The 27,436-nt window shown below is 46.8% G+C and overlaps 1 protein-coding gene across 1 annotated transcript in view; it reads left to right on the top strand.

Moving 5' to 3' along the window:
* LOC144483225 (uncharacterized) overlaps positions 1–26,562 on the top strand; it is a 78,300-nt gene extending 51,738 nt beyond the window's left edge. The window contains exons 5-6 of the mRNA XM_078201996.1: positions 22,682–23,154; positions 26,469–26,562. Of these exons, the coding sequence (XP_078058122.1) occupies positions 22,682–23,154; positions 26,469–26,562 (567 nt within the window). The remainder of the gene's footprint in view (positions 1–22,681; positions 23,155–26,468) is intronic.
* Positions 26,563–27,436: the final 874 nt, after the last annotated feature.

Below are 27,436 nucleotides of genomic sequence, written 5' to 3'. Positions count from 1 at the left end.
CTGTCCTGGACACAGAGAGCTGGAAATCTCCATGCAGGCTGCCAGTCTAACAGAAATATGGCTACATTCCTCGACTAAGAATGTTTTAAATGGACTGTTTCAGTTAGTGAATATACAGGGGGTTGTGACTGATGATGATCTTGAACGTGCTGCCAACGTGGGTGATCATAGAGTTTTACAGCATGGAAAGAGGCCCTTCGGCCCATCGCGTTTGGGGTGTTGACCAATAATTGGTTAACATCAATCATTCAATGTTGAGACATCTTGAACAGGAACTGATTCATTCCCTCCAGTCAAGGTTAACAAAGTATTAAAGTTTATTTATTAGTGTCACCAATCGGCTTACGTTAACACTGCAATGAAGTTACTGTGAAAATCCCTTAGTTGCCGCACTCTGGCGACTGATCGGTTACACTGATTGAGAATTTAACATGGCTAATGCACCTAACCAGCACGTTTTTCGGACTGTGGGAGGAAACTGGAGCACCCGGAGGAAACCCACGCAGACACGGGGAGAATGTGCAGACTCCGCATAGTCACCAAAGCCGGGAATCGAACCCAGGTCCCTTGTACTGTGAGGCAGCAGTGCTAACCACTGTGGCACCGTGCCACGCTAACAAGTCTTGTTATCTGTTTTTTTCTATTCTGTTCGCCTCAGAAGGGAACATTTTATAATTCCCACAGCATTTTAAACATTCTTTATATCTTTATAATTCTAAACGTTATAAACTTTTGTGTTCAAATTTACATCTGTATTAATGAATCATTTATTCTTTAATTGTCTCTCAATTCAGGCTGTCCATTGAACTAATCTCCTGCTTTACAATTGTGGGAGCTTCAGTCACAAATAAGGTAGTCAAATGCATTGTTAAAAGCAGGATGTTCTTTATATAAATAAATAACAAAGTTTAAAAATCATTGGCAAACAAAAGGAAACAGGAGCATTGGAACCAGCCTGGACTTGCAGACTGAAACCCCACCCAAAGCCCGCACGTGTTCAGAAGGGAGAAAGGTTTGGAAGAACACTCTGTAACACTTCTCCTCCCCTTAAATTTCAATCCCCCATCAGGACAGAAATACAACAAAGTAATGTCTTTAACAATACGGAAGTCTGTCAGGAGCTTTGTGGTTGCATTGCGACCTGTACAATACCACTGGTAAATCTTGTAATGGTGTTTCTGGAATGGGAGGTGAAGAGGTAATTTGAGAATCTGTACATGAACATTCCTCTTCCACTCCCACAGCAGAGTCAACTGGCAAAGCTGGAACCATTTCCTGGTGAACATCCACAGCAGCATGACCCTCTGACATGTTCTCAGTAATGGTTGCTGACTCTGAAACTGTTCCTGACTCGGGGTCACACCGCAAGCGAATATGGTCTTGGTGTCTGCGAACAACTCTTCCGTTTTACAGTCTCACCACCCAAGATACTGGACCACTTTGGTTTAAAAGTATTCCCGGTAACCACCTTTGGTTACTCCCAAAGTTTCTGATGTAAACCTGATCACCCAGTTTGAACTGCCTCTCTATGGCGCGATAGTCGTGTCCCTCCTTCTGCTTCTCTTGTCTCCTGCTCACTTTTGCTCTGAGATCTGGGTGAAGCTGATCCAGATGAGACGTCAACCTTCTACCTAAAAATTCCGCAGGAGAGAGTCCGGTTGTGGATTGTGGTGTGATGCGAAACTGGAACAAAAATCTTGAGAGCTTTGTTCGATGTATCTAGTGTATAGCATCGGTGTATAGCATACACTAGATACATAGATGACATTTTCTTCCTTTGGACTCGTGGTGAACAATCACTGAAACAACTATATGATGACATCAACAAGTTCCATCCCACCATCAGACTCACCATAGACTACTCTCCGGAATCGGTTGCATTCTTGGACACACGCATCTTCATTAAGGACGGTCACCTCAGCACCTCACTGTACCGCAAGCCCACGGATAACCTCACGATGCTCCACTTCTCCAGCTTCCACCCTAAACACGTTAAAGAAGCCATTCCCTACGGACAAGCCCTCCGTATACACAGGATCTGCTCGGATGAGGAGGATCGCAACAGACACTTCCAGACGCTGAAAGATGCCCTCATAAGAACAGGATATGGCGCTCGACTCATTGATCAACAGTTCCAACGCGCCACAGCGAAAAACCGCACCGACCTCCTCAGAAGACAAACACGGGACACAGTGGACAGAGTACCCTTCGTCGTCCAGTACTTCCCCGGAGCGGAGAAGCTACGGCATCTCCTCCGGAGCCTTCAACATGTCATTGATGAAGACGAATATCTCGCCAAGGCCATCCCCACTTCTTGCCTTCAAACAACCGCACAACCTCAAACAGACCATTGTCCGCAGCAAACTACCCAGCCTTCAGGAGAACAGTGACCATGACACCACACAACCCTGCCACAGCAACCTCTGCAAGACGTGCCGGATCATCGACACAGATGCCATCATCTCACGTGAGAACACCATCCACCAGGTACACGGTACATACTCTTGCAACTCGGCCAACGTTGTCTACCTGATACGCTGCAAGAAAGGATGTCCCGAGGCATGGTATATTGGGGAAACTATGCAGACGCTGCGACAACGGATGAATGAACACCGCTCGACAATCACCAGGCAAGACTGTTCTCTTCCTGTTGGGGAGCACTTCAGCGGTCACGGGCATTCGGCCTCTGATATTCGGGTAAGCGTTCTCAAGGCGGCCTTCGCGACACACGACGGCGCAGAGTCGCTTAGCAGAAACTGATAGCCAAGTTCCACACACACGAGGATGGCCTCAACCGGGATATTGGGTTCATGTCCCACTATTTGTAACCCCTCCCAGAGTTTCACTGGCTGTCTTGTCTGGAGACAATACACATCTTTTTAGCCTGTCTTGATGCTCTCTCCACTCATGCTGTTTTGTTTCTTAAAGACTTGATTAGTTGTAAGTATTCGCATTCCAACCATTATTCATGTAAATTGAGTTTGTGTCTTTATATGCTCTGTTTGTGAACAGAATTCCCACTCACCTGAAGAAGGGGCTTGCAGCTCCGAAAGCTTGTGTGGCTTTTGCTACCAAATAAACCTGTTGGACTTTAACCTGGTGTTGTTAAACTTCTTACAGTAAATATGGCTCCAGGTTCATAACTTCTGAACAAAAAAAGTTTTATGAATCACACTTCCTTTTTTAAAAATCTGTTTGATTTAAATCACAGACAGAAAACCTCAAAGCTTGAAGCGTTCAACCCACAAATATCATCCACACACAAACAGAGAAACTTAGTATGTGCTTTACAACAATATAATCAAAATTACTTAAGCGTTCTTGTGATCCTGTTTTTAAACTTCCAAAAATGCCTTCAATTAAAGACTCAAGATCAGGTTAATTTCCCAGAAAGATAAACCTTAACAAATGTAGCCCAAAACAATGATAAAACACGTCTACAAACATCCACATGAAACAAACAAAACACACAGATTCTCACAGCTCGTAAATTTCAAACAAAGAATCCTCAGCATTCTCTCTCCCAGCTATAGCTTCTTAAAGTGACAGAGCACTACAAGCTCACAACTCCTTGATTAAAATAAGATACAAGATCCTTCATTGTAACTTAACCTTTTTTAAGCCAACTTACAAGGACTGATTTTAGAGGCAACATGTTTGTTGATTTAAAATCCCAAACACGTTACACCCAAACACCGGCAAAATCTTTGTTCTTTATCTGGGGATAAAATGCTCAGTTATTCCAAATTCCTCCAGGCTATGCTTAATATTTCCACATTTAACTTATTCCCAGAAATCCTCAATTATAAACTAAAATAGACACGAGTTTCCGGGCAGTCACAGGAATATGGTCAAGATAGTCCAGTCCCACAATGCCTCACATTCAATCTGCAGTCATAGAAACTCTACAGTACAGAAAGAGGCCATTCGGCCCATCGAGTCTGCACCGACCACAATCCCACCCAGGCCCTACCCCCATATCCCTACATATTTTACCCGCTAATCCCTCTAATCTATGCATCCCAGGACACTAAGGGGCAATTTTAGCATAGCCAATCAACCTAACCCACACATCTTTGGACTGTGGGAGGAAACCGGAGCACCCAGACACGAGGGGACACGAGGAGAATGTGCAATCGCCACACAGACAGTGACCCAAGCTGGGAATCAAACCCGGGTCCCTGGAGCTGTGAAGCAGCAGTGCTAACCACTGTACTACCGTGCCGCCCCTTCAATTATAACAGAATATGTGACTGTATGTAGCTGCCTTGGCCATGGTCAACCCCAACCCCTTCTTGAACTGCTGCAATGCCTGAGGTATACGTCCACCCACAGTGCTGTTAGGAAGGGACTTCCAGCTGCATATTCCAGACTTTCACGAGACTGTAGGTGGATATCAGATTGATATATTCCATTCAACCACTCCCAAGGTGAGTTATTCCAATTCCTTTATTGTCCAGGACAATATATTCACAATATCTTTAAAACAGAAATTAAACATTCCCATTTGATTTCAGACAGTAACATATTCTGTTAGTTTGTTCTTTATTGTCGATGTCAGGCTGGGGCTGTTCTCCTTGGAGCAAAGGAGGTTGAGGGGAGATTTGATGGAGGTGGACAAGTTTCTGACAGGTTTAGATAAGGTGGACAAAGAAAAGCTGTTCCCATTAGCTGAAGGGACAAGGACGAGGGGGGACACAGATTTCTTGTTTTGGGTCAGAGATGCAAGGGTCGGGAGGGGGGGGTTGAGATGTGAGGAAGAATATTCTGATGCAGCGAATGGTAATGACCTGAAACTCGCTGCCTACGAGGGTGGAGGAAGGGGAGACAATGAACAATTAAAAAGGAAATTGGATGGGCATTTGGGATGTTCCAAACAGAACGAAGAACAAAGAAAATTACAGCACAGAAACAAGCCCTTTGGCCCTCCAAGCCTGGAGCAACCATGCTGCCCGTCTGAACTAAAACCCCCTACCTTTCCGGGGACCATATCCCTCTATTCCTATGCTATTCATATATTTGTCAAGACGCATCTGAAAAGTCACTATCGTATCTGCGTCCACTACCTTCCCCGGCAACGAGTTCCAGGCACCCACCACCCTCTGTATAAAAAACGTGCCTTGTACATCTCCTTTAAACCTTGCCCCTCGCACCTTAAACTTATGCCCCGAGTAATTGACTCTTCCACCCTGGGAAAAAGCTTCTGATTATCCACTCTGTCCATGCCCCTCATAATCTTGTAGACTTCTATCAGGTCGCCCCACTCAACCTCCGTCGTTCCAGTGAGAACAAACCAAGTTTCTCCAACCTCTCCTCATAGCTAATGCCCTCCACACCAGACAACATCCTGATAAATATTTTCCGGACCCTCTCCAAAGCCCCCACATCCTTCTGGTAGTGTGGTCACCAGAATTGAACACTATATTCCAAGTGCGGTCTGACTAAGGTTCTATAAAGCTGCAACAGACTTGCCAATTTTTAAACTCAATGCCCTGGCCGATGAAGGCAAGCATGCCGTATGCCTTCTTGATTATCTTCTCCACCTGCATTGCCACTTTCAATGACCTGTGTACCTGTACACCCAGATCCCTCTGCCTATGAATACTCTTAAGGGTTCTGCCATTTACTGTATATTTCCCATCTGTATTAGACCTTCCAAAATGCATTACCTCACATTTGTCTGGATTAAACTTCATCTGCCAACTCTCCACCCAAGTCTCCAACTGATCTATATCCTGCTGTATCCTCTGCCAGTCCCAAAGAAACAAAACAAAGAAACAAAGAACAATGCAGCACAGGAACAGGCCCTTCAGCCCTCCAAGCCCAAACTAGACCATTCTTTTGTATCCCTCCATTCCCACTCCGTTCATGTGGCTATCTCGATAAGTCTTAAACGTTCCCAGTGTGTCCGCCTCCACCACCTTGCCCGGCAGTGCATTCCAGGCCCCCACCACCCTCTGTGTAAAATACGTCCTTCTGATATCTGTGTTAAACCTCCCCCCCGCCTCACCTTGAACCTATGACCCCTCGTGAACGTCACCACCGACCTGGGAAAAAGATTCCCATCGTTCAACCTACCTATGCCTTTCATAATTTTATACACCTCTATTAGGTCACCCCTCATCCTCCGTCTTTCCAGTGAGAACAACCCCAGTTTTCCCAATCTCTCCTCATAACTAAGCCCTTCCATACCAGGCAGCATCCTGGTAAACCTCCTCTGCACTCTCTCAAAAGCCTCCACGTCCTTCTGGTAGTGTGGCAACCACAACTGGGCGCAGTATTCCAAATGCGGCCGAACCAACGTTCTATACAACTGCAACATCAGACCCCAACTTTTATACTCTATGCCCCGTCCTATAAAGGCAAGCATGCCATATGCCTTCTTCACCACCTTCTCCACCTGTGCCGTCACCTTCAAGGATCTGTGGACTTGCACATCCAGGTCCCTCTGCGTATCTACACCCTTTATGGTTCTGCCATTTATCGCATAGCTCCCCCCCTACGTTAGTTCTACCAAAATGCATCACTTCGCATTCATCTGGATTGAACTCCATCTGCCATTTCTTTTCCCAAATTTCCAGCCTATCTATATCCTTCTGTAGCCTCTGACAATGCTCCTCACTATCTGCAAGTCCAGCCATTTTTGTGTCGTCCGCAAACTTACTGATCACCCCAGTTACACCTTCTTCCAGATCGTTTGTATAAATCACAAACAGCAGAGGTCCCAATACAGAGCCCTGCGGAACACCACTAGTCACAGGCATCCAGCCGGAAAAAGACCCTTCCACTACCACCCTCTGTCTTCTGTGACCAAGCCAGTTCTCCACCCAGCTAGCCACCTCCCCCTTTATCCCATGAGATCCAACCTTTGGCACCAACCTACCATGAGGGACTTTGTCAAACGCTTTACTAAAGTCCATAAAGACGACATCCACGGCCCTTCCTTCGTCAACCATTCTAGTCACTTCTTCAAAAAACTCCACCTGGTTAGTGAGGCATGACCTCCCTCTCACAAATCCCCATTGCTATCCGCAATTCCACCAACCTTTGTGTCATCCACAAACTTACCAATCAAACCAGTTACATTTTCTTCCAAATCATTTATATATATTACAAACAGCAAAAGTCCCGGCACTGATCCCTGAGGAATGTCACTTGTCACAGCCCTCCATTCAGAAAGGTACCTTTGCAATGCCAACCTCCATTTTCTTCTGACGAAATATCTCTAAACTTCCGAACACCCTGTCACTCTGTGATCCTTGTCACATTTGAAACCAGGTATTCACAAAAAGGTTCAAAGAGCATCAGCCCACTGGAGGCTGAGACCGGCCAGTCCAGTAGAAAGAAACCCTCTGACCCTTCCCATTGACCAACTGTGAGAATGAACAAAATGCAGTCCTGGATGCAGCTGAGAGCAGAAACAATAACAGCAGAATCCAACCCCTGTCATCACTCGTGAACTTGCTGGTGTCTCAGCAGCTGGGATGAAACTCGGAAACCCTTCCCACACTGAGAGCAGGTGAATGGTCTCTCCCCAGTGTGAACTCGCTGGTGTGTCTGCAGGCTGGATAACTGAGTGAATCCCTTCCCACACTGAGAGCAGGTGAACGGCCTCTCCCCAGTGTGAACTCGCTGGTGTCTCTGCAGGCTGGATAACTGAGTGAATCCCTTCTCACACTGAGAGCAGGTGAACGGTCTCTCCCCTGTGTGAACTTGCTGGTGTCTCCGCAGGGCGGATAACTGAGTGAATCCCTTCCCACACTGAGAGCAGGTGAATGGCCTCTCCCCAGTGTGAACGCGCTGGTGTGTCCGCAAGTTAGATGAACAAGTGAATCCCTTCCCACACTGAGAGCAGGTGAACAGCCTATCCCCAGTGTGAACTCGCTGGTGTGTCTGCAGGCTGGATAACTGAGTGAATTCCTTCCCACATTGAGAGCAGGTGAATGGCCTCTCCCCAGTGTGAACTCGCTCGTGTGTCTGCAGGCTGGATAACCGAATGAATCCCTTCTCACACTGAGAGCAGGTGAATGGTCTCTCCCCAGTGTGGCTGCGTCGATGAGCTGCCAGCAGGGATGGGGCTCTGTATCTCTTCCCACAGTCCACACATTTCCATGGTTTCTCCATGGTGCAGGTGTCCTTGCCTCTCTCTTGGGTGGACAATTAGTTGAAATTTCGTCCACACACAGAACAAGATTACAGTCTCTACCCGCTGTGAATGGTGTGATATTTATTCAGACTGTGTAACTGGTTAAAGCTCTTTAGTCAGTGCATTGGAACACACTCACTCAAGTGTGGCAGTGTGTCGATGCTTTTTCACTCACACTGACATTTCAAATCTTTTCAAATTGACAGACTGGACAATCATTTCTCATTCTGGATTCAAAGTCCGATGATATTGAGGTCCCAAGGAATAAGACTCTGTCAGATCGAGACGTGATGTTTGAGATTTCGGCCTGTGATTCCTCTTTCAATATCCTGGAAAATAAGTTTCCAAAAGTCATCAGTGTCAGTACAGGATAGAAATTCAGAACAGACAATTTCTATGGAACATTCTTTCCTCTCTCATTCCCCAGAAGCTGTAAATCTCCATCCCACACACTCTCTCCCCATTCTCAGCAGGTCTGGCAGCATCTGGATGGAGAGAAAAGAACTGATGTTTCAGAGCTTTGACAAAGGGTCATCGAGACAAGAAACATCAGCTCTTTTCTCTCCTTACAGATGCTGCCAGACCTGCTGAGATTTTCCAGCATTTTCTCTCTTGGTTTCAGATTCCAGCATCCGCAGTAATTTGTTTTTATAAGGCTGCAGATACCTCCTCCCAAGTAACATGCGTGTGCCCAAGACATCACCACTTGTTTCCCTTATTTCTTTCGCACCCATGGTGCTCTCCGCAGTAAACACAGAGGAGAAGTATTCATTAAAAATCTCACCCATCTCCTGTGGCTCCACACACAGATGGCCATACTGATTTTTAAGGGGATCTATTCTCTCTCTAGCCACCCTTTTACTCTTAATATAGCTATAGAACCTCTTGGAATTTTCTTTAATCTTACCTGCCAGATCCATATCATACCCTCTTTTTGTCCTCCTGATTTCCATCTTCAGTATTTTCTTACACTTTTTATAGTCAGAGTGATTCACTTGTCCCCGATTGCCGAAACCCAATGTATGCTTCCTTCTTTTACCTGACCAGAGCCTCAATGTCCCTTGTCTGCCAGAGATCCCTAAATTTACCATTCTTTCCCTGCATCTTAACAGGAATATACTGCCCCTGGACTCTTGATATCACACTTTTAAAACCTCCCATTTGCCAGTCATTCCTTTCCCTTCAAACTCACCTAATTGACATCTGCTGGATCCTGCCTAATGCCCACAAAAGTGGCCCTGCTCCAGTTTAGGGCCTTGACCTGTGGACCTGTCCTATCTTTTTCCAGAACTATTTTGAAACTATTGGTGCTCCCAATAGTGCTCCCTGACTGACACTTCAGTCACTTGCTCGACCTCATTTCTTTACTGTCTAATAGAAAGTGAGTCCAGGAATTGATAATGAAAAATAAGGAGTTGGGAGATGAATTGAACAAGTATTTTGCCTCGGTGTTCACAATAGAGGATACAGTTAAAACTCAGAAACAGCTGGAAATCAGAAAACAGAAGTGTGGGATGAACTCTGAAAAAGCACAATTCCCAGGGAAGTGGTCCTCAGCAAACTGTTGGAGCTGTGGGCTGATGAGTCCTCGGGTCCTGCTGGGCTTCATTCTCGGGTCTTAACAGAGTGAGATAGTTGGTGTGTTGTTCAATTTTCTAAAATTCCCCATCGGGAATTGGATAAAGGGAAACCGGTGGATGCGCTGTACTTAGATTTCCAGAAGACATTTGATGAGGTGCCACATCAAAGGTTATTGAACATAGGACAGTACAGCACAGAACAGGCCCCTCGGCCCACGATGTTGTGCCGAGCTTTATCTGAAACCAAGATCAAGCTATCCCACTCCCTATCATCCTGGTGTGCTCCATGTGCCTATCCAATAACCGCTTAAATGTTCCTAAAGTGTCTGACTCCACTATCACTGCAGGCAGTCCATTCCACACCCCAACCACTCTCTGAGTAAAAAACCTACCTCTGGTATCCTTCCTATTTCTCCCACCATGAACCCTATTGTTATGCCCCCTTGTAATAGCTCCATCCACCCGAGGAAATAGTCTTTGAACATTCACTCTATCTATCCCCTCCATCATTTTATAAACCTCTATTAAGTCTCCCCTCAGCCTCTTCCGCTCCAGAGAGAACAGCCCTAGCTCCCTCAACCTTTCCTCATAAGACCTACCCACCAAACCAGGCAGCATCCTGGTAAATCTCCTCTGCACTCTTTCCAGCGCTTCCACATCCTTCTTATAGTGAGGTGACCAGAACTGCACACAATATTCCAAATGTGGTCTCACCAAGGTCCTGTACAGTTGCAGCATATCCCCACGGCTCTTAAACTCCAACCCCCTGTTAATAAAAGCTTCTTCACAGCTCTATCCACTTGAGTGGCAACCTTTAGAGATCTGTGGATATGGACCCCAAGATCTCTCTGTTCCTCCACAGTCTTCAGAACCCTACCTTTGACCCTGTAATCCACATTTAAATTAGTCCTACCAAAATGAATCACCTCACATTTATCAGGGTTAAACTCCATTTCCCATTTTTCAGCCCAGCTTTGCATCCTCTCTATGTCTCTTTGCAGCCTACAACAGCCCTCCACCTCATCCACTACTCCACCAATCTTGGTGTCATCAGCAAATTTACTGATCCACCCTTCAGCCCCCTCCTCGAAGTCATTAATAAAAATCACAAAGAGCAGAGGACCAAGCACTGATCCCTGTGGCACTCCGCTCGCAACCTGCCTCCAATCCGAAAATTTTACATCCACCACCACCCTCTGTCTTCGATCAGACAGCCAGTTACCTATCCAATTGGCCAACTTTCCCTCTATCCCACACTCCTCACTTTCATCATAAGCCGACCATGGGGGACCTTATCAAACGCCTTACTAAAATCCATGTATATGACATCAACTGCCCTACCTTCATCAACACGCTTAGTTACCTCCTCAAAAAATTCGATCAAATTTGTGAGGCACGACTTGCCCTTCACGAATCCGTGCTGACTATCCCAGATTAATCCGCATCTTTCTAAATGGTCGTAAATCCCATCCCTAAGGACCTTTTCCATCAATTTACCAACCACCGAAGTAAGACTAACCGGTCTATAATTACCAGGGTCATTTCTATTCCCTTTCTTAAACAGAGGAACAACATTCGCCATTCTCCAGTCCTCTGGCACCATCCCCGTGGACAGCGAGGACCCAAAGATCAAAGCCAAAGGCTCTGCAATCTCATCCCTTGCCTCCCAAAGAATCCTAGGATATATTTCATCAGGCCCAGGGGACTTATCGACCTTCAGTTTATTCAAAACTGCCAGGACATCCTCCCTCCGAACATCTATTTCCTCCAGCCTATTAGCCTGTAACACCTTCTCTTCCTCAAAAACATGGCCCCTCTCCTTGGTGAACACTGAAGAAAAGTATTCATTCATCACCTCACCTATCTCCACTGACTCCATACACAAGTTCCCACTACTGTCCTTGACCGGCCCTAACCTCACCCTGGTCATTCTTTTATTCCTCACATAAGAGTAAAAAGCCTTGGGGTTTTCCTTGATCCGACCCGCCAAGGACTTCTCACGTCCCCTCCTAGCTCTCCTAAGCCCCTTCTTCAGCTCATTCCTTGCTAACTTGTAACCCTCAATCGAGCCATCTGAACCTTGTTTCCTCATCCCTACATAAGCTTCCCTCTTCCTTTTCACAAGACATTCCACGTCTTTCGTGAACCATGGTTCCCTCACTCGGCCATTTCCTCCCTGCCTGACAGGGACATACCTATCAAGGACATCCAGTATTTGTTCCTTGAAAAAGTTCCACTTTTCATTAGTTCCTTTCCCTGACAGTTTCTGTTCCCAACTTATGCCCCCTAATTCTTGCCTAACCACATCATAATTACCTCTCCCCCAATTGTAAACCTTGCCCTGCCGTACGGCCCTATCCCTCTCCATTGCAATAATAAAAGACACCGAATTGTGGTCACTATCTCCAAAGTGCTCTGCCACAACCAAATCTAACACTTGGCCCGGTTCATTTCCCAGTACCAAATCCAATGTGGCCTCACCTCTTGTTGGCCTATCCACATATTGTGTCAGGAAACCCTCCTGCACACACTGCACAAAAACTGCCCCATCCGAACTATTTGATCTACAAAGGTTCCAATCAATATTTGGAAAGTTAAAGTCCCCCGTGACAACTACCCTGTGACCCCCACACATATCCATAATCTGCTTAGCAATTTCTTCCTCCACATCTCTATTACTATTTGGGGGCCTATAGTCAACTCCTAACAACGTGACCGCTCCTTTCCTATTTCTAACCTCAGCCCATATTACCTCAGTGTGCAGATCCCCCTCGAAGTACCTTTCCGCAGCCGTTAAACTATCCTTGATTAACAATGCCACTCCTCCACCTCTTTTACCAGCTTCCCTACACTTAGTGAAACATCTATACCCCGGAACGTCCAACAACCATTCCTGTCCTTGTTCTACCCACGTCTCCGTAATGGCCACAACATCGTAGTCCCAAGTACCAATCCACGCCCCAAGTTCATCTACCTTGTTTCGGATGCTCCTTGCATTGCAGTAGACACACTTCAACCCACCTTCCTGTCTACCGATACCCACCCTTGACCCTGATACCTTCCCCAATACCTCACCACCCTCACTGACCTCTGGACTACAACTCCTTTTCCCACTCCCCTGACAAATTAGTTTAAACCCCCCTGAAGAGCCTTATCAAATTTCCCTCCGAGGATATTGGTGCCCCTCTGGTTCAGGTGCACCCCGTCCTGTTTGTACAGGTCCCCACCTTCCTCAGAATGTGTTCCAATTATCCACTTATCTGAAACCCTCCCTCCTACACCATCCCTGCAACCACATGTTTAACTGCACTCTCTCCCTGTTCCTCAACTCGCTATCACGTGGTACCGGCAACGTACCAGAGATGACCACATGTTTTGTCTTGGCTCTTAGCTTCCAGCCCAGCTCCCGAAATTCCTGCTTTAAATCCCCGTCCCTTCTCTTACCTATGTCATTGGTACCAATGTGCACCACGACTTGTGACTGTTTCCCCTCCCCCTTAAGAATCCGGAAAACACGGTCCGAGTCGTCACGGACCCTGGCATCCGGTAGGCAACATACCATCCGTGAGTCTCTTTTGCTGCCACAGAACCTCCTATCTATCCCTCTAACTAACGAGTCCCCAATAACTATTGCCCTCCCGCTCTGCCCCTTACCCTCCCGAGCCACAGAGACGGACACAGTGCTGGAGATCCTCTCACTGCGGCTCACCACTGGTATGTCGTCCCCCTCAACCGTATTCAAAGCGGAATACTTGTTGCTAAGGGGAACGACCACCGGGGATCCCTGCACGGACTGCTTCCACCCAGCCCCTCTCACCGTCACCCATCTGTTTTCATTCCTCGGAGTAACTGTATTCCTAAAGCTTCTGTCTATGGCCACCTCTGCGTCCCTAATGATCCTAAGTTCATCCAACTCCAGCTCCAGTTCCCTAACACGGTTTTGGAGGAGCTGCAGATGGGTGCACTTCCCACAGGTGTAATCAGCAGGGACACTGTCGTCATCCCTCACCTCAAACATAGTGCAAGAGGAACATTGCACTGCCTGCACACCCATCCCCTCTAGATACCTTGCCAGTACCAGGTACAAACAGCAAAAATGAATTAAACTCACCCCTGCTCGCCCTTTCTGCCTAAACCCTGTGAGCCAAAGCCTTATAGCTCACACTCTGCTTCCCACACACTCCACTGCCCGCTTCCGACGCTGCCCGCTGTATACTGCAGCCTACCTTTTATACTTCGCGCGCTTAAAAAACCCTTCCCAGACTCCTTAGCAGCCCACTTCCAGTTTTCACTTTAAACTTAAGAAAAATACTACTACAAAAGTAAATTGCAGCAAATAAAAATTCCTGCTGCGGGGATAACATATTGGCGTGGATAGAAGATTGGCTAACAGCAAATAGTGGGCAGAAATGGATCATTTTCTGGTTTAAGAGAGAGAGAAACCTGGGGCAACCTTTCCAGAGTCTGCACCCTCCCTGGATTCACTTCCTTTCCCTTCAGTTGCTGCAAGTCCCCAATTTCCCCCAGAATGAGAAAAGAAATGGAAAGGGGGTTGAAAAGAAAATGTTTTACTCACAGATGTTTGAGACAGGAGGAGGTTTGAGTCTGTCTGAAGATCAATCTTCATTCACACAAAGCCCGCGCTCTCATTGGCTGGAAGACCAGAGTCCTTCCGGTCCTCCAACTCTTCCCATTGGTCAACACCTCAGCATGAAGATCAGAGGGTGGGTTCTCCCCTGCACATGCGCAGCTTCCCCCTCCCTTGGACATGCGCAGTCCTGGGCCCGGGGGAGGGGGAGATCACTGAGCAGCTTCTCGCTCTGGCCGGAGCGGCCAGCCGGTGCCTGGAAACCTTGGCTCGATGTGGTGCAGGGGGAGGGGAACAATGGGTGGGGGCGGGGCTCCCGGGTCCGCGCGCCCGGGCCTGCGCACTGGAACCCGGGGACGTCACCGCGGAGCAGGGTGATTCCTATTGGCTGATTCAGGCAGGACTCTATTGTGGCGTCACAATGCGGAAGTTGGCCAATGAGCTTCAGAGTGAAACTCCCTCCTCTGGGCAACATCTGGGAGGAAATCAATGTTTCCCCCTTTCCATTTCATTTCTCATTCTGTGGGAAATTGGGGACTTGCAGCAACTGAAGGGAACGAAGTGAATTCGGTCTGTGTATTCCACACATTTTTACTCCAGTAATGTAGACATTTATCAGTCTGGCAGCCTGCATGGAAATTCTCAGCTCTCTGCCTCCAGGGCAGGAAGCAGTGAGCATGGATCTGTCAATCACACATGAGGAAGGCCTCAACCGGGATCTTGGGTTCATGACACACTATCTGTAACCCCCATGACTTGCCTGGGCTTGCAAAATCTCACTAACTGTCCTGGCTGGAGACAATACACATCTCTTTAACCTGTGCTTAACCCTCTCTCCACTCACATTGTCTGTACCTTTAAGACTTGATTACCTGTAAAGACTCGCATTCCAACCATTATCTTGTAAATTGAGTTTGTGTCTTTATATGCCCTGTTTGTGAACAGAACTCCCACTCACCTGATGAAGAAGCAGCGCTCCGGAAGCTAGTGGCTTGTGCTACCAAATTATCCTGTTGGACTTTAACCTGGTGTTGTGAGACTTCTTACGGTGCTTACCCCAGTCCAACGCCGGCATCTCCACACTCTGAGTGGAAACAGAGAGCAGTAGGAGAGGCTGGAGGTGAGGAGAGAGATTTTATACATCGACAACTCAACAGGAACTTTGACAGAATTTCCAAACCCTGTGAACACCATCAGCTCCAAGTTCCTCTCCAACCCACACACCATCCTGACTTGTCTGACATCCAGCACTGAAAGAACAGAAATTTATTTCTTATAAATACTGGGAAGACTGAACCCATTGTGTTCAGTCCCCACTACAAACTCCACTCCCTCACCAACAACTTTATCTCTCCTCCAGGCAACTGTCTGAGGCTGAACCAGGCTGTTCACAACCAGGGTGAAATAGTTCATCCCAAGATGAGCTTCCAGCCACATGTCCACATCATCATCAAGACCACCTTCATTCATAGAAGCATTAATAGTAATTAATTAATAATAATGAAGAATAAAATACAGTGTAGAAGGAGGCCATTCAGCCCATCGTGCCTGCACCGACCACAATCCCATCCAGGCCCTATCCACATATTTACCTGTTAATCCCCTGATACCAAGTGGCAATTTATCATGGCCAATCTGTCTAACCGGCACATCTTTGGACTGTGGAAGGAAACCGGAACACCCGGAGGAAACCCACACAGACACAGGGAGAATGTAGAAACTCTGCACAGACAGTGACCCGAGGCTGGAATTGAACGCGGGTCCCTGGCGCTGTCAGGCAGCTGCACTAACCACTGTGCCACCGGGCCACATGTCAATGCCATCGCCCGACTCCAGCCCAGTCTCAGCTCATCTGGAACCGTCACCCATTCCATTGTGACATCACACCCTCACCCATTCCATTGTGACGTCACACCCTCACCCATTCCATTGTGACCTCACACTCTCACCCATTCCATTGTGATGTCACACCCTCACCCATTCCATTGTGACGTCACACTCTCACCCATTCCATTGTGACGTCAGGGCTTCACTCTCCGATCACAATCCCTGCCGGCCTCCCACAGTAAGAAGTTTAACAACACCAGGTTAAAGTCCAACAGGTTTATTTGGTAGCAAAAGCCACACAAGCTTTCGAGGCTCTGAGCCCCTTCTTCAGCCCCTGAAGAAGGGGCTCAGAGCCTCGAAAGCTTGTGTGGCTTTTGCTACCAAATAAACCTGTTGGACTTTAACCTGGTGTTGTTAAACTTCTTACTGTGTTTACCCCAGTCCAACGCCGGCATCTCCACATCATGCCTCCCACATGCAGCCTCAATGGCGGCAGTCAGCCCGGGTCTTTTGTACAAAGGGGGGGACCGGGAAGTTAATTTCCGGGGTTTGGGTTTGAACAACATGTTTACAAAGTCTCTCCACCCACCCGCCATATTTATCATTCCCCGCACGCCGCCCTCTACCTCGTATTGATCTCGCTTTCAAGTTAAAACCGTCCGTCCGTCGCCATTACCCGCACTGCGCATGCTTCAGGTCCCGCCCCTCATTCACTCCGATTGGTTGGAGGACCAGCCGCTCCTGGTCGGTCCCCCAGCCCCGCCCCCTCTTCCTATTGGTCCGGAGCTGCCGTCAATCAGTCCCCGGTCATTGTGATGTGGAGCATGCGCAGTGTCATTGCTGGCCTTGGCGCTTGTTTGTCCCGGAGAAGCGGAGTCAGCGTTAGGCGGTGGCTGGGAGGATTTGGAAACACTTTGTGGATCCGCAAACCCTTCAGAATCATTGTCAGCTCCCTGGTTTGCAGCTGCGGGGCTTCTCTCTCCCTCCCTCCCTCCCGGGAACAGGCCCAGGTTAACGGCCCCATCCTGGCTCAGCCACTGGAGGATGGTTCACATCAGAGGATGGGGGAGGGGGACAATAAATAAGAGGTTACACTTTGGCCTCAAATCAATGAGGACTCTGATCTCTGGGAAGGAAGGAAACCCTGGGAGGTGGGCGGGGAGGATTCACAAACACCAGCTGGAGGCCCCAACACCCCCAATAAGACCCATTGGTTTTATTGTCAGTCTGCAGACAGGAGCTGGAGAACTGAACCCAGTAAGAGTTTTAACAACACCAGGTTAAAGTCCAACAGGTTTAATTTGGTAGCAAATACCATTCGCTTTCGGAGCACTGCTCCTTCGTCAGATGGAGTGGAAATGTGCTCTCAAACAGGGCACAGAGACACAAAATCAAGTTACAGAATACTGATTAGAATGCGAATCCCTACAGCCAACCAGGTCTTAAAGATACAGACAATGTGGGTGGAAGGAGCATTAAGCACAGGTTAAAGAGATGTGGCTGTCCTGTCTGGAGACAATACACATCTCTACCCACAGACACATCATGTCTGTGCTAGCTTATTTTCAAACAGTTGTACAATTAGTCCTAATATCATTCCCCATCATAAAAACATGCATTATTTCTCCTTTCAAATGATTGCTCAATTCTCTTTATGAAAAATCTGAGTTAACAAAAAACAACATCGGAAGAGTTGCAGAAGCCTCTGCAGTATTCATGGACATTTTAAAAATTAACAAAGTTTCTTTGACTCAATAACATGAAGAGTCAGGTGGGAATTCTCATACAGTTTTGGAAATAAAACTATTTGCAGTTATGCAGTCGATTTTGTACCTTTTCAAGGAACAAAAATCCTACAGTGCAGAAGAAGGCCATTCAGCCCATCGAGTCTGGACTGACCACAATCCCACCCACGCCCTATCCCCATAACCCCATGCATTAACCCTAGCTAGTCCCCTTGACAATTTTTAGCATGGCCAATCCACTTAACCCGCATATCTTTGGACTGTGGGAGGAAACCAGAGCACCCAGAGGAAACTCACGCAGACACGAGGAGAATGTGCAAACTCCACACAGACAGTGACCCAAGCTGGGAATCGAACCCGGGACCCTGGAGCTGTGAAGCAGCAGTGCTAACCACTGCACCATTTTATACCTTGGTGCTTTGGCTTCAGTCGTAAGTGAATCACAAAACATGATTTTTAAAAATGCAATAACATACTTCAATGGTGGCTATCTTACCCAGCATTCACAGTGATTCAGAATATGATCCAGCCGCTCAACAGATTTTGCGCATGCGCAATGTATGTTGCTGCTGCAGGAGCAGCAAGGGGGTTATATCGGCTCCGGGTTTCCAGGGAAACGGCTTACTCTGGAGGGTAATGGAGGCGGCGGGGTGGGTGGAGAGGCTTCATAAGCACCCAGTGGAGACAGGAAAACCCGAATAATAACTGCTCGGTGTCGCGTTCGTACAATTCGGGGCCGCGACCGCAGATGCCTGATTTGGAGGCCCCGAGTTAACGGAGGCCATCTTTCTCGGGGCGATGGGCAATAGTGCGCTTGCGCGCTGCTCCCTGTCAGCAGGAGGAGAGAAAGTTGTGAATTTCTCTCCGGGACTGACAGGGATGGACTTTGGAAACTCCTTTTACAGGGAGTTAGAAGGGGAGGATTTACACACAGAAAACTCAACCCAAGAGAAATGTTTCTCGCTTAATTTCTATTCTTGACTGACAGTGATGATCTTTTTTTACAGGAAATTTGATGACAAAATTTGAAGGGAAACTCAAACCAGACATCAGATCAAAACCTGACAGAGTCACTCCATTCATCAGAACCTGATTGTAAGTGTGTCTGTAGAAAAAGATTCAAACATCTGTGTGGCTGGAAACAGGGAACGATAATGTCATGGAAGGATTTGCAAAAAAAGATGCAATGTTTTAAATTGAGTTGTTTAACCAGGAGCCTGTGTGGGTCAGTGTTTTAAAGTTTATTTATTAGTGTCACAAGTAGGCTTAGCCTACATTAACACTGCAAGTTGCTGTAAAATTCCCCTAGTTGCCACACTCCGGCACTTGTTCGGGTCAATGCACCTAACCAGCAAGCCTTTCTGACTGTGGGAGGAAACCCATGCAGACATGGGGAGAACGTGCAGACTCCACACACACAGTCACCCAAGCCATGAATTGAACCCACTGTGAGGCAGCAGTGCTAACCACTGCAGTCCCATGGTGAGGACATGGTGATGGGTGAGTGTGTGGGACTTGATGCAGAGGACAGGGGTTTATATACACCAAAGTTTTTCATGGGTTAAATGAGGGACACTGACAGTCAAGTCTAAAGAAAATAAAGGAATGAATGAAAGTTCTAGAAACATCAACTGAGACAGGGATTTAGCGAAACTCAAGTTGGTAATGAATAGATGAGGCTGTCCGGTCAAGTCAAGAGGGAATGCATGAAATTTTCAGAAACAATACTAATATTCTGATGCAGCGAATGGTAATGACCTGAAACTCTACGTTCTAAAAAACTCAATCAAATTTGTGAGACATGATTTTCCACTCACAAAGCTATGCTGTCCCTAATCAGTCCTTGCGTCTCTAAATGCCTGTAGATCCTGTCTCTCAAAATACCTTCGAGCAACTTAGCCACTACAGATGTGAGGCTCACCCACTGGCCTCTAGTTCCCAGGCTTTTCCCTGCAGCCCTTCTTAAACAAAGGCACAACATTTGCCACCCTCCAATCTTCAGGCACCTCACCTGTGACTATCGATGATTCAAATATCTCGGCTAGAGGACCCACAATTTCCACCCTGGCCTCCCACAATGTCCTGGGATACACTTCATCAGGTCCCAGGGATTTATCTCCCTTGATGCACTTTAAGACTTCCAGCACCTCCTTCTCTGTTATATGTGCACTCCTCAAGACATCACTATTCATTTCCCCAAGTTCCCTAACATCCATGCTTTTCTCAACAACGGATTTCTCAAAGGGTTGTGAATGAAGTCCAGTCCATTGCGCAAACCTGCCTCCCATCCATTGACTCTGTGTACACATCCGGCTGCCTCGGAAAAGCTGCCAGCATAATCAACCCTCACACCCCGGACGTCCACTCTTCCACCTATTTCCGTTGGGGAAATGAAACAAAAGTCTGAGCTCACGTGCCAACCAACTCAAGAACAGCTTCTTCCCTGTTGCCGTCAGACTTTTGAATGGACCTACCCCGCACTAAGTTGATCTTTCTGTCCACCTGAGCTATGACTGTAACACTACATCCTTCACTCTCTCCTTTCCTTCTCTATGAACTGTATGCTTTGTCTTGATAGTGTGCAAGAAACAATTCTTTTCACTGTATACTAATACATGTGACAATAATAAATCAAATCAAGTGCATCCTTGGATCTTGTGGGAGTTTGGGGAACTTGGGGATGAAATTGCAGAGGGCCTTGCAGAGGTATTTGCTTCATCCCTTTCCACTGGCAAAGTTCTGGAAGAATAGAGTGTGACTAATGTTGTTCCATTGTTTAAGAAGGGTTGCAAAGAGAAGCCTGGTAATTACAAGCCGGTGAACCTGACAACAGTGGCGGGTAAGTTACTGGAGAGGATTCTGGCCAACCTTTGGATAATCAAGGTCCGGTTAGGGAGAGTTGTCAGAGATCCTGGGTACCAGCAACTTTAGGCACTCTTAGTCGACTTGAGTACAAACAGCACTGGACACCACGCACAATCCAATGTGGGGCCTTTAATGACTCGTGCACAAGGAAAAACCCTGTGCAGCTGTCCCGCAAGTGGTTCTGATGTTACAGAAAAATAACTTGGCAATAATAGTCAATTACAGCAAATCAGAAACCAGGAATTTTTCTAATCCTTCATTGACGGACATATTCGCCAATTAAATCCTAGCTTTTCGTCCTTTCGCGTTCAAAATTGACTTCTGCTAATCTTTTATTTGCTTAGCATATCCCCATATCTCGCCTTTGGTATTTGTTATGGAGAAATCTGGTCTTGCTCACCCTCTGGTGTAGGCCGAAAAGCAGAATGTTCTGGGGCCTACGTCGGTGAAGATTAGCCTGTTCATGCTGAAATAGCAGACACTGACTCCTTTGAAGGTCTGCAAGCCGATAAACATTTTCACTCGCTGTTAAAGAGAAGGCAGGAAACTTTAATCTGAGCATTTCCACATAGTCAGCCCTGCTTCGTGCATGTGTTAGAGTGGGCCAAGGCTGAGGCAGCTGTCGTATATATACTTATAGAGAGAGAATAGACTAACATTTCGAGTCTGGATGACCCTTTGTCAGAACTCTGATGAAGGGTCATCCAGACTTTAAATGTTGGCTCTATTCTCTCTCCACAGATGCTGTCAGACCTGCTGACATTTTCCAGCATTTTCTGTTTTTGTTTCAGATTCCAGCATCCACAATATTTTGCTTTTATATATATTTATATATCCAAATGTGCTATGTTAACAAAATGGGCAGTTACTAACCGAAATATAAAGCATCATGTGATTTAGCTGACTTGACCATATTCCTATAGTTATTCAGTCATTAAAGACACAGTCATGGAGCATTAAACTTGCCTCGCAGGGCCCCTTGTGTCAACACACAGGCAGCTGCTTTGTGAGACTGCGAGCAGCACAGACAAGTCAGAGATAAGAGTGTCTTGAGAAGAGAGATTCATTGTGAAGGCTCAGGGACAGTTGATAAGATGTATTAATTCTATGATTCTCATGAACATTTTTTCCCCTCTCATTCCCAAAAGCTGTAAATCTCCATCCCACACACTCTCCCTCCATTCTCACTCTGCTGTATCTAATATTCACCCTCCCAATTCTCCTGAAGGTGCTGATTGAGGCTGATTGACAGATCCATGCTCACTGCTTCCTGTCCACGACTCAGAAATCATAACAGGAGCTGCAGTTGGCCATTCAGCCCATCGAACTGCCTCAACCATTCATTGAGAATTGGCTGATCTACCGCAGCATCATTTCCCGCGCTATCCCCCAGATAGAGAGAGAATAGAGCCAATGTTTCGAGTCTGGAGAGAGGAAAGAATGTTCCTTAGAAACGAGAATTGTGTGTTCTGAATTTCTATCCTGCACTGACACTGATGACCTCTGTAAACTTGTTTTACAGGATACTGAAAGAGGAATCACAGGCTGAAATCTCAAACGTCACATCTAGATCTGACAGAGTCATATTCCTTGGGACCTGAATATCATCGGCCTTTGTATCTTGAAGGAGAAATTGTTGTCTGGTCTGTCAGTTTGAAAAGATTTCAAACATCAGTGTGACTGGAAAAGCACCAACACACTGCCACACTCGAGTCAGAGTGTTCCAGTTCACAGACTCAAGAGCTTTAACCAGTTACACAGACTGAATAAATATCACACCATTCACAGCGGGGAGAGACTGGACACGTGTTCTGTGTGTGGACAAGGCTTCAACTGATTGTCCACCCAAGGGAGAGGCAAGGACACCTGCACCATGGAGAAACCATGGAAATGTGGGGACTGTGGGAAGGGATACGGAGCCCCTTCAGAGCTGGAAGTTCATCGGCGCAGCCACACTGGGGAGAAGCCATTCACCTGCTCTCAGTGTGAGAAGGGATTCAGTCAGTTATCCAACCTGCAGAGACACCAGCGAGTTCACACTGGGGAGAGACTGTTCACCTGCTCTCAGTGTGAGAAGGGATTCAGTCAGTTATCTGGCCTGCAGGCACACCAGCGAGTTCACACTGGGGAGAGGCCGTTCACCTGCTCTCAGTGTGGGAAGGGATTCACTAATTTATCCACCCTGCGTAGACACCAGCGAGTTCACACTGGGGAGAGGCCGTTCACCTGCTCTCAGTGTGGGAAGGGGTTCAGTCAATTATCTGACCTGCAGATACACCAGCGAGTTCACACTGGGGAGAGGCCGTTCACCTGCTCTCAGTGTGGGAAGGGATTCAAAGTTTCATCCCGGCTGCTGAGACACCAGCGAGTTCACACTGGGGAGAGACCGTTCTCCTGCTCTGTGTGTGAGAAGATATTCAGTCTTTCATCCCATCTGTTGAGACACCAAAAAGTTCACGAGTGATTCCAGGGGTTGGATTCTGCTGTTGTTGTTTCTGCTCTCAATTACATCCAGGACTGCATTTTGTTCATTCTCACAGTTGGTCAATGGGGAGGGTCAGAGGGTTTCTTTCTGCTGGACTGGCCGGTCTCATGACTTTGTCTCCAGTGGGCTGATGCTCTTTGAGTCTTGTTGCGAATACCTGGTTTCAGATTTCACACGGATCACAGAGTGACAGGGTGTTAGGAAGTTCAGAGTCACTATTTCTGTTTGAAACTCCCCCAGATGCCCATCCAATTTCCTTTGTAATTGTTTATTGTCTCCACTTCCTCCACCCTCGTAGGCAGCGAGTTCCAGGTCATTACCATTCGCTGCATCAAAATATTCTTCCTCACACCCCTCCTGCATCTCTGACCCAAAACCATAAATCTGTGTCCCCCTCGTCCTTGTCCCGTCAGCTAATGGGAACAGCTTTTCTTTGTCCACCTTATCTAAACCTGTCAGAATCTTGTCCACCTCTATCAAATCTCCCCTTAACCTCCGTTGCTCCAAGGGGAACAACCCCAGCCTGACGTTGACGATAAAGAACAAACTAACAGAATATGTTACTGTCTGAAATCAAATGGGAATGTTTAATTTCTGATTTAAAGAAATCATGAATATATTGTCACGTAGAATAAAGGGATTTGAATAACTCAGCTTGGGTGCAGTTGAATGAAATGTATCAATCTCGTATCCACCCACAGTCGAGAGGAAGTGTGGAATGTGTCGCTGGAAATCCCTCCCTAACAGCACTGTGGGTGTACTTACACCTCAGGCATTGTGGCAGTTCAAGAAGGCAGTGTTGGCGCTGATCGTGGCCGAGGCAGCTACATACAGCCACATATTCTGTTATAATTGAAGGACTGCAGATTGAATGTGAGGCATTGTGGGACATGACTATCTTGACCACATTCCTGTGACTGCTCAGTTTATGCAATCATGAACCATTAAAGCTGCTTCGCAGCCCCGACAGAGGACCTGGTGAGAATATTTACTCAGAATGAGTTAGAATTAAACTTATTCCAGGACCGGCTGGTGTTCAGTGGCTGAGATTCCTGAATCTGTAAAAAGGGGGTCTGACCAATCAACAAACAGTGGTCGGTAGTTAGTTAAGAAGCGTTCTCATGCATTATTTGAATTATTTTATCATAAATTTGTGATCAGAACTGTGAGGGACTTGTAACCCAATAGTTGTTGAATTGACGGTAAACTCCAAGTAGCACTGGACTGAAAAGGGGGTCTGACCAAGAAGTGAAGTGATCTCAGGCATTGTTTAAATTACATCATCATTGGCCAACTTCCCCTTTGTGATGTCACAGTGGAGCCATCCTTGAATCAGCCAATAGGAATCACTCTGCTCCGCGGTGACGTCTCCGGGTTCCAGCGCGCAGGCCCGGGCGCGCGGACCCGGGAGCCCCACCCCCACCCATTGTTCCCCTCCCCCTGCACCACATCGAGCCAAGGTTTCCAGGCAACCGGCTGACGGCTCCGGCCAGAGCGAGAAGCCGCTCGGTGATCTCCCCCGACCCCCGGCCCGGGTGTTCTGAGGTGTTGACTAATAGGAAGAGTTGGAGGACCAGAAGGACACTGGTCCTCCAGCTGATCAGAGCGCCGGCTTTGCATGAACGAAGATTGAGCTTCAGACAGCCTGAAACTTCCTCCTGTCTCCAACATCTGTGAGTAAAACACTTTCTTTTCTCCCCCTTTCCATTTCTTTTCTCATTCTGGGGGAAATTGGGGACTTGCAGCAACTGAAGGGAAAGGAAGTGAATCCAAGGAGGCTGCAGACTCAGGAAAGGTTGGCCCAGGTCTCTCTCTCTCTTAAAGACATTGACATCCTTTGCTCCCTCAGCTTGACACATTTATTTGTCTGGCTAAAAGGATGGTCTCTTTCCTAATGTTCATAATTAAAGGGCTGGTTTCCCCAGGAGATGGCTTACATTTAAGGGGACAGTAAATTAATATAGGACAGACATATGTCCAGTGTTGTTATATCAGCCAGGTTTATTCCTGGTCCTGCAATAAATGCATTTATCATTCTAATCTTGTCATATTGTACTGTAGCTACGTTATATATTTCCAGTTATAGAGTCATTACAGCACAGAAGGAGTCCATTGGACAACTCGAGTCCATGCTGACTCTCACAGTAACTTCATAGTTTTTTTGCACTTTTTTCATGATTTTCAAGTGACTTCATTGCAGTGTTAATTAAGCCTCCTTGTGACACTAATTAATAAACAATCAAAACTAAACTATAAACCGCCTTGGCGGACACTTACCCGAAGATCAGAGGCAGAATGCCCTTGATCTTTGGGTAAGTGTCCTCCAAGGTGGCCTTCAAGATACACGATAACACAGAATCGCTGAGCAGAAACTGGTAGCCAAGTTCCGCACACATGAGGACGGCCTCAACCGGGATATTGGGTTCATGTCACACTATCTGTAACCACCACAACTTGCCTAGACTTTCAAAATCTCACCAACTGTCCTGGCTGGAGACAATTCACACCTCTTTAACCTGTGTTTAACCCTCTCTCCACTTCCATTGTACCTGTAAAGTCTTGATTACCTGTTAAGACTCGCATTCCAACCAGTATCTTGTAATGGAGTTTGTGTCTATATGTGCCCTGTTTGTGAACCAAATCCTGCACAAACCTGATGAAGGAGCAGCGCTCCGAAAGCTCGTGCTACTAATAAACCTGTTGGACTTTAACCTGGGTGTTGTGAGACTTCTTACTGTGGCTACCCCAGTCCAACGCCGACATCTCCACATCCAGGACAGGAAGCAGTGAGCATGGATCTGTCAATCAGCCTGAATCAGCACCTTTCGAAGAATTGGCAGGGTGAATATTAGATACAGCAGAGTGAGAATGGAGGGAAAGTGTGTGGGATGGAGATCTACAGCTTTTGAGGAATGAGAGAGGAAAGCATGTTCCATAGAAACTAGAATTGTCTGTTCTGAATTTCTATCCTGTACTGACACTGATGAATTTTATAAACTCCTTTTACAGGATAGATTTGCAGAAGGTGAGGATTTACAGGCAGAAATCTCAAATCAAACAACACATCAAGACCTGACAGAGTTATTAATTTGATCAGGACCTGAATATCATTGGCCTTTGAATCTAAAAGGAGAAATCTTTTTCTGTTCTGTCTGCTTCAGAATTCTTTTCTAACATAAATGTAACTGAAAAATCACTGAGACACAGATACACCCGAGTGAGTGTGTTCCAGTGTACTGTGTGGAAAGAGATTTAACCAGTTAGACAGCCTGAAAATGCACCGCAGCATTCACAGCGGGGAGAGACTGTACCCGTGTTCTGTGTGAGATTTAACTCATTGTTTAACCTGGAGAGTCACAAGGACTCCCGCACCAAGGGGAAACCGTGGAAATGTGGGGACTGTGGGAGGCTATTCAGGGTCCCATCACGGCTGGAATCTCATCAACACAGTCACACTGGGGAGCCGCCATTCACCTGCTCTGTGTGTGGGAAGGGATTCACTCAGTTATCCAGCCTGCAGAGCCACAATCTCACTCACACCAATGAAGGACCCTTTAAATGCTCTGACTGTAGGATTGGCTTCAAAACCTCTGGAGAACCAGTGTCCCACCAGGTGTCACACTGAGGAGAGACCGTTCAGCTGCTCTCACTGCAGAAAGTGGTTTAAAAGCTTTCTGGAAAGCTTTTAAAAAGGAAAAGAGTAACTAAAGTAAATGTTGGACCCTTAGAAGACGAGAAGGGGGATTTAATAATGGGAAATGAGGAAATGGCCGAGGCCTTAAACAAGTTTTTTGTGTCGGTCTTCACGATAGAGGACACCAATAGCTTCCTGAAAATTGATGGTCGTGGTACTGTAGGGGGTGAGGTCCTTAAAATGATTACTATTACTAAAGAGGTAGTGCTTGGTAGGCTAATGGGACTAAAGGTAGACAAGTCCCCGGGCCCGGATGGAATGCATCTCAGGGTACTGAAAGAAATGGCGGAAGTAATCGCAGATGCGTTGGTTGTAATTGATCAACATTCGCTGGACTCTGGGGAAGTGCCGGCTGATTGGAAAACAGCTAATGTGACGCCACTGTTTATAAAAGGAGGTAGACAAAAGGCGGGTAACTACAGGCCGGTTAGCTTAACGTCCATAGTTGGGAAATTGCTGGAATCCATCATTAAAGAAGAAATAGCAGGACATCTGGAAAAAAATGG

This window comes from Mustelus asterias, unplaced genomic scaffold (assembly GCF_964213995.1).
Source record: "Mustelus asterias unplaced genomic scaffold, sMusAst1.hap1.1 HAP1_SCAFFOLD_50, whole genome shotgun sequence".
Taxonomy (NCBI): Eukaryota; Metazoa; Chordata; class Chondrichthyes; order Carcharhiniformes; family Triakidae; genus Mustelus; species Mustelus asterias.
The sequence above is the reverse complement of the archived record's forward strand: the minus strand, read 5'-3'. Positions and strand labels throughout refer to the sequence as shown.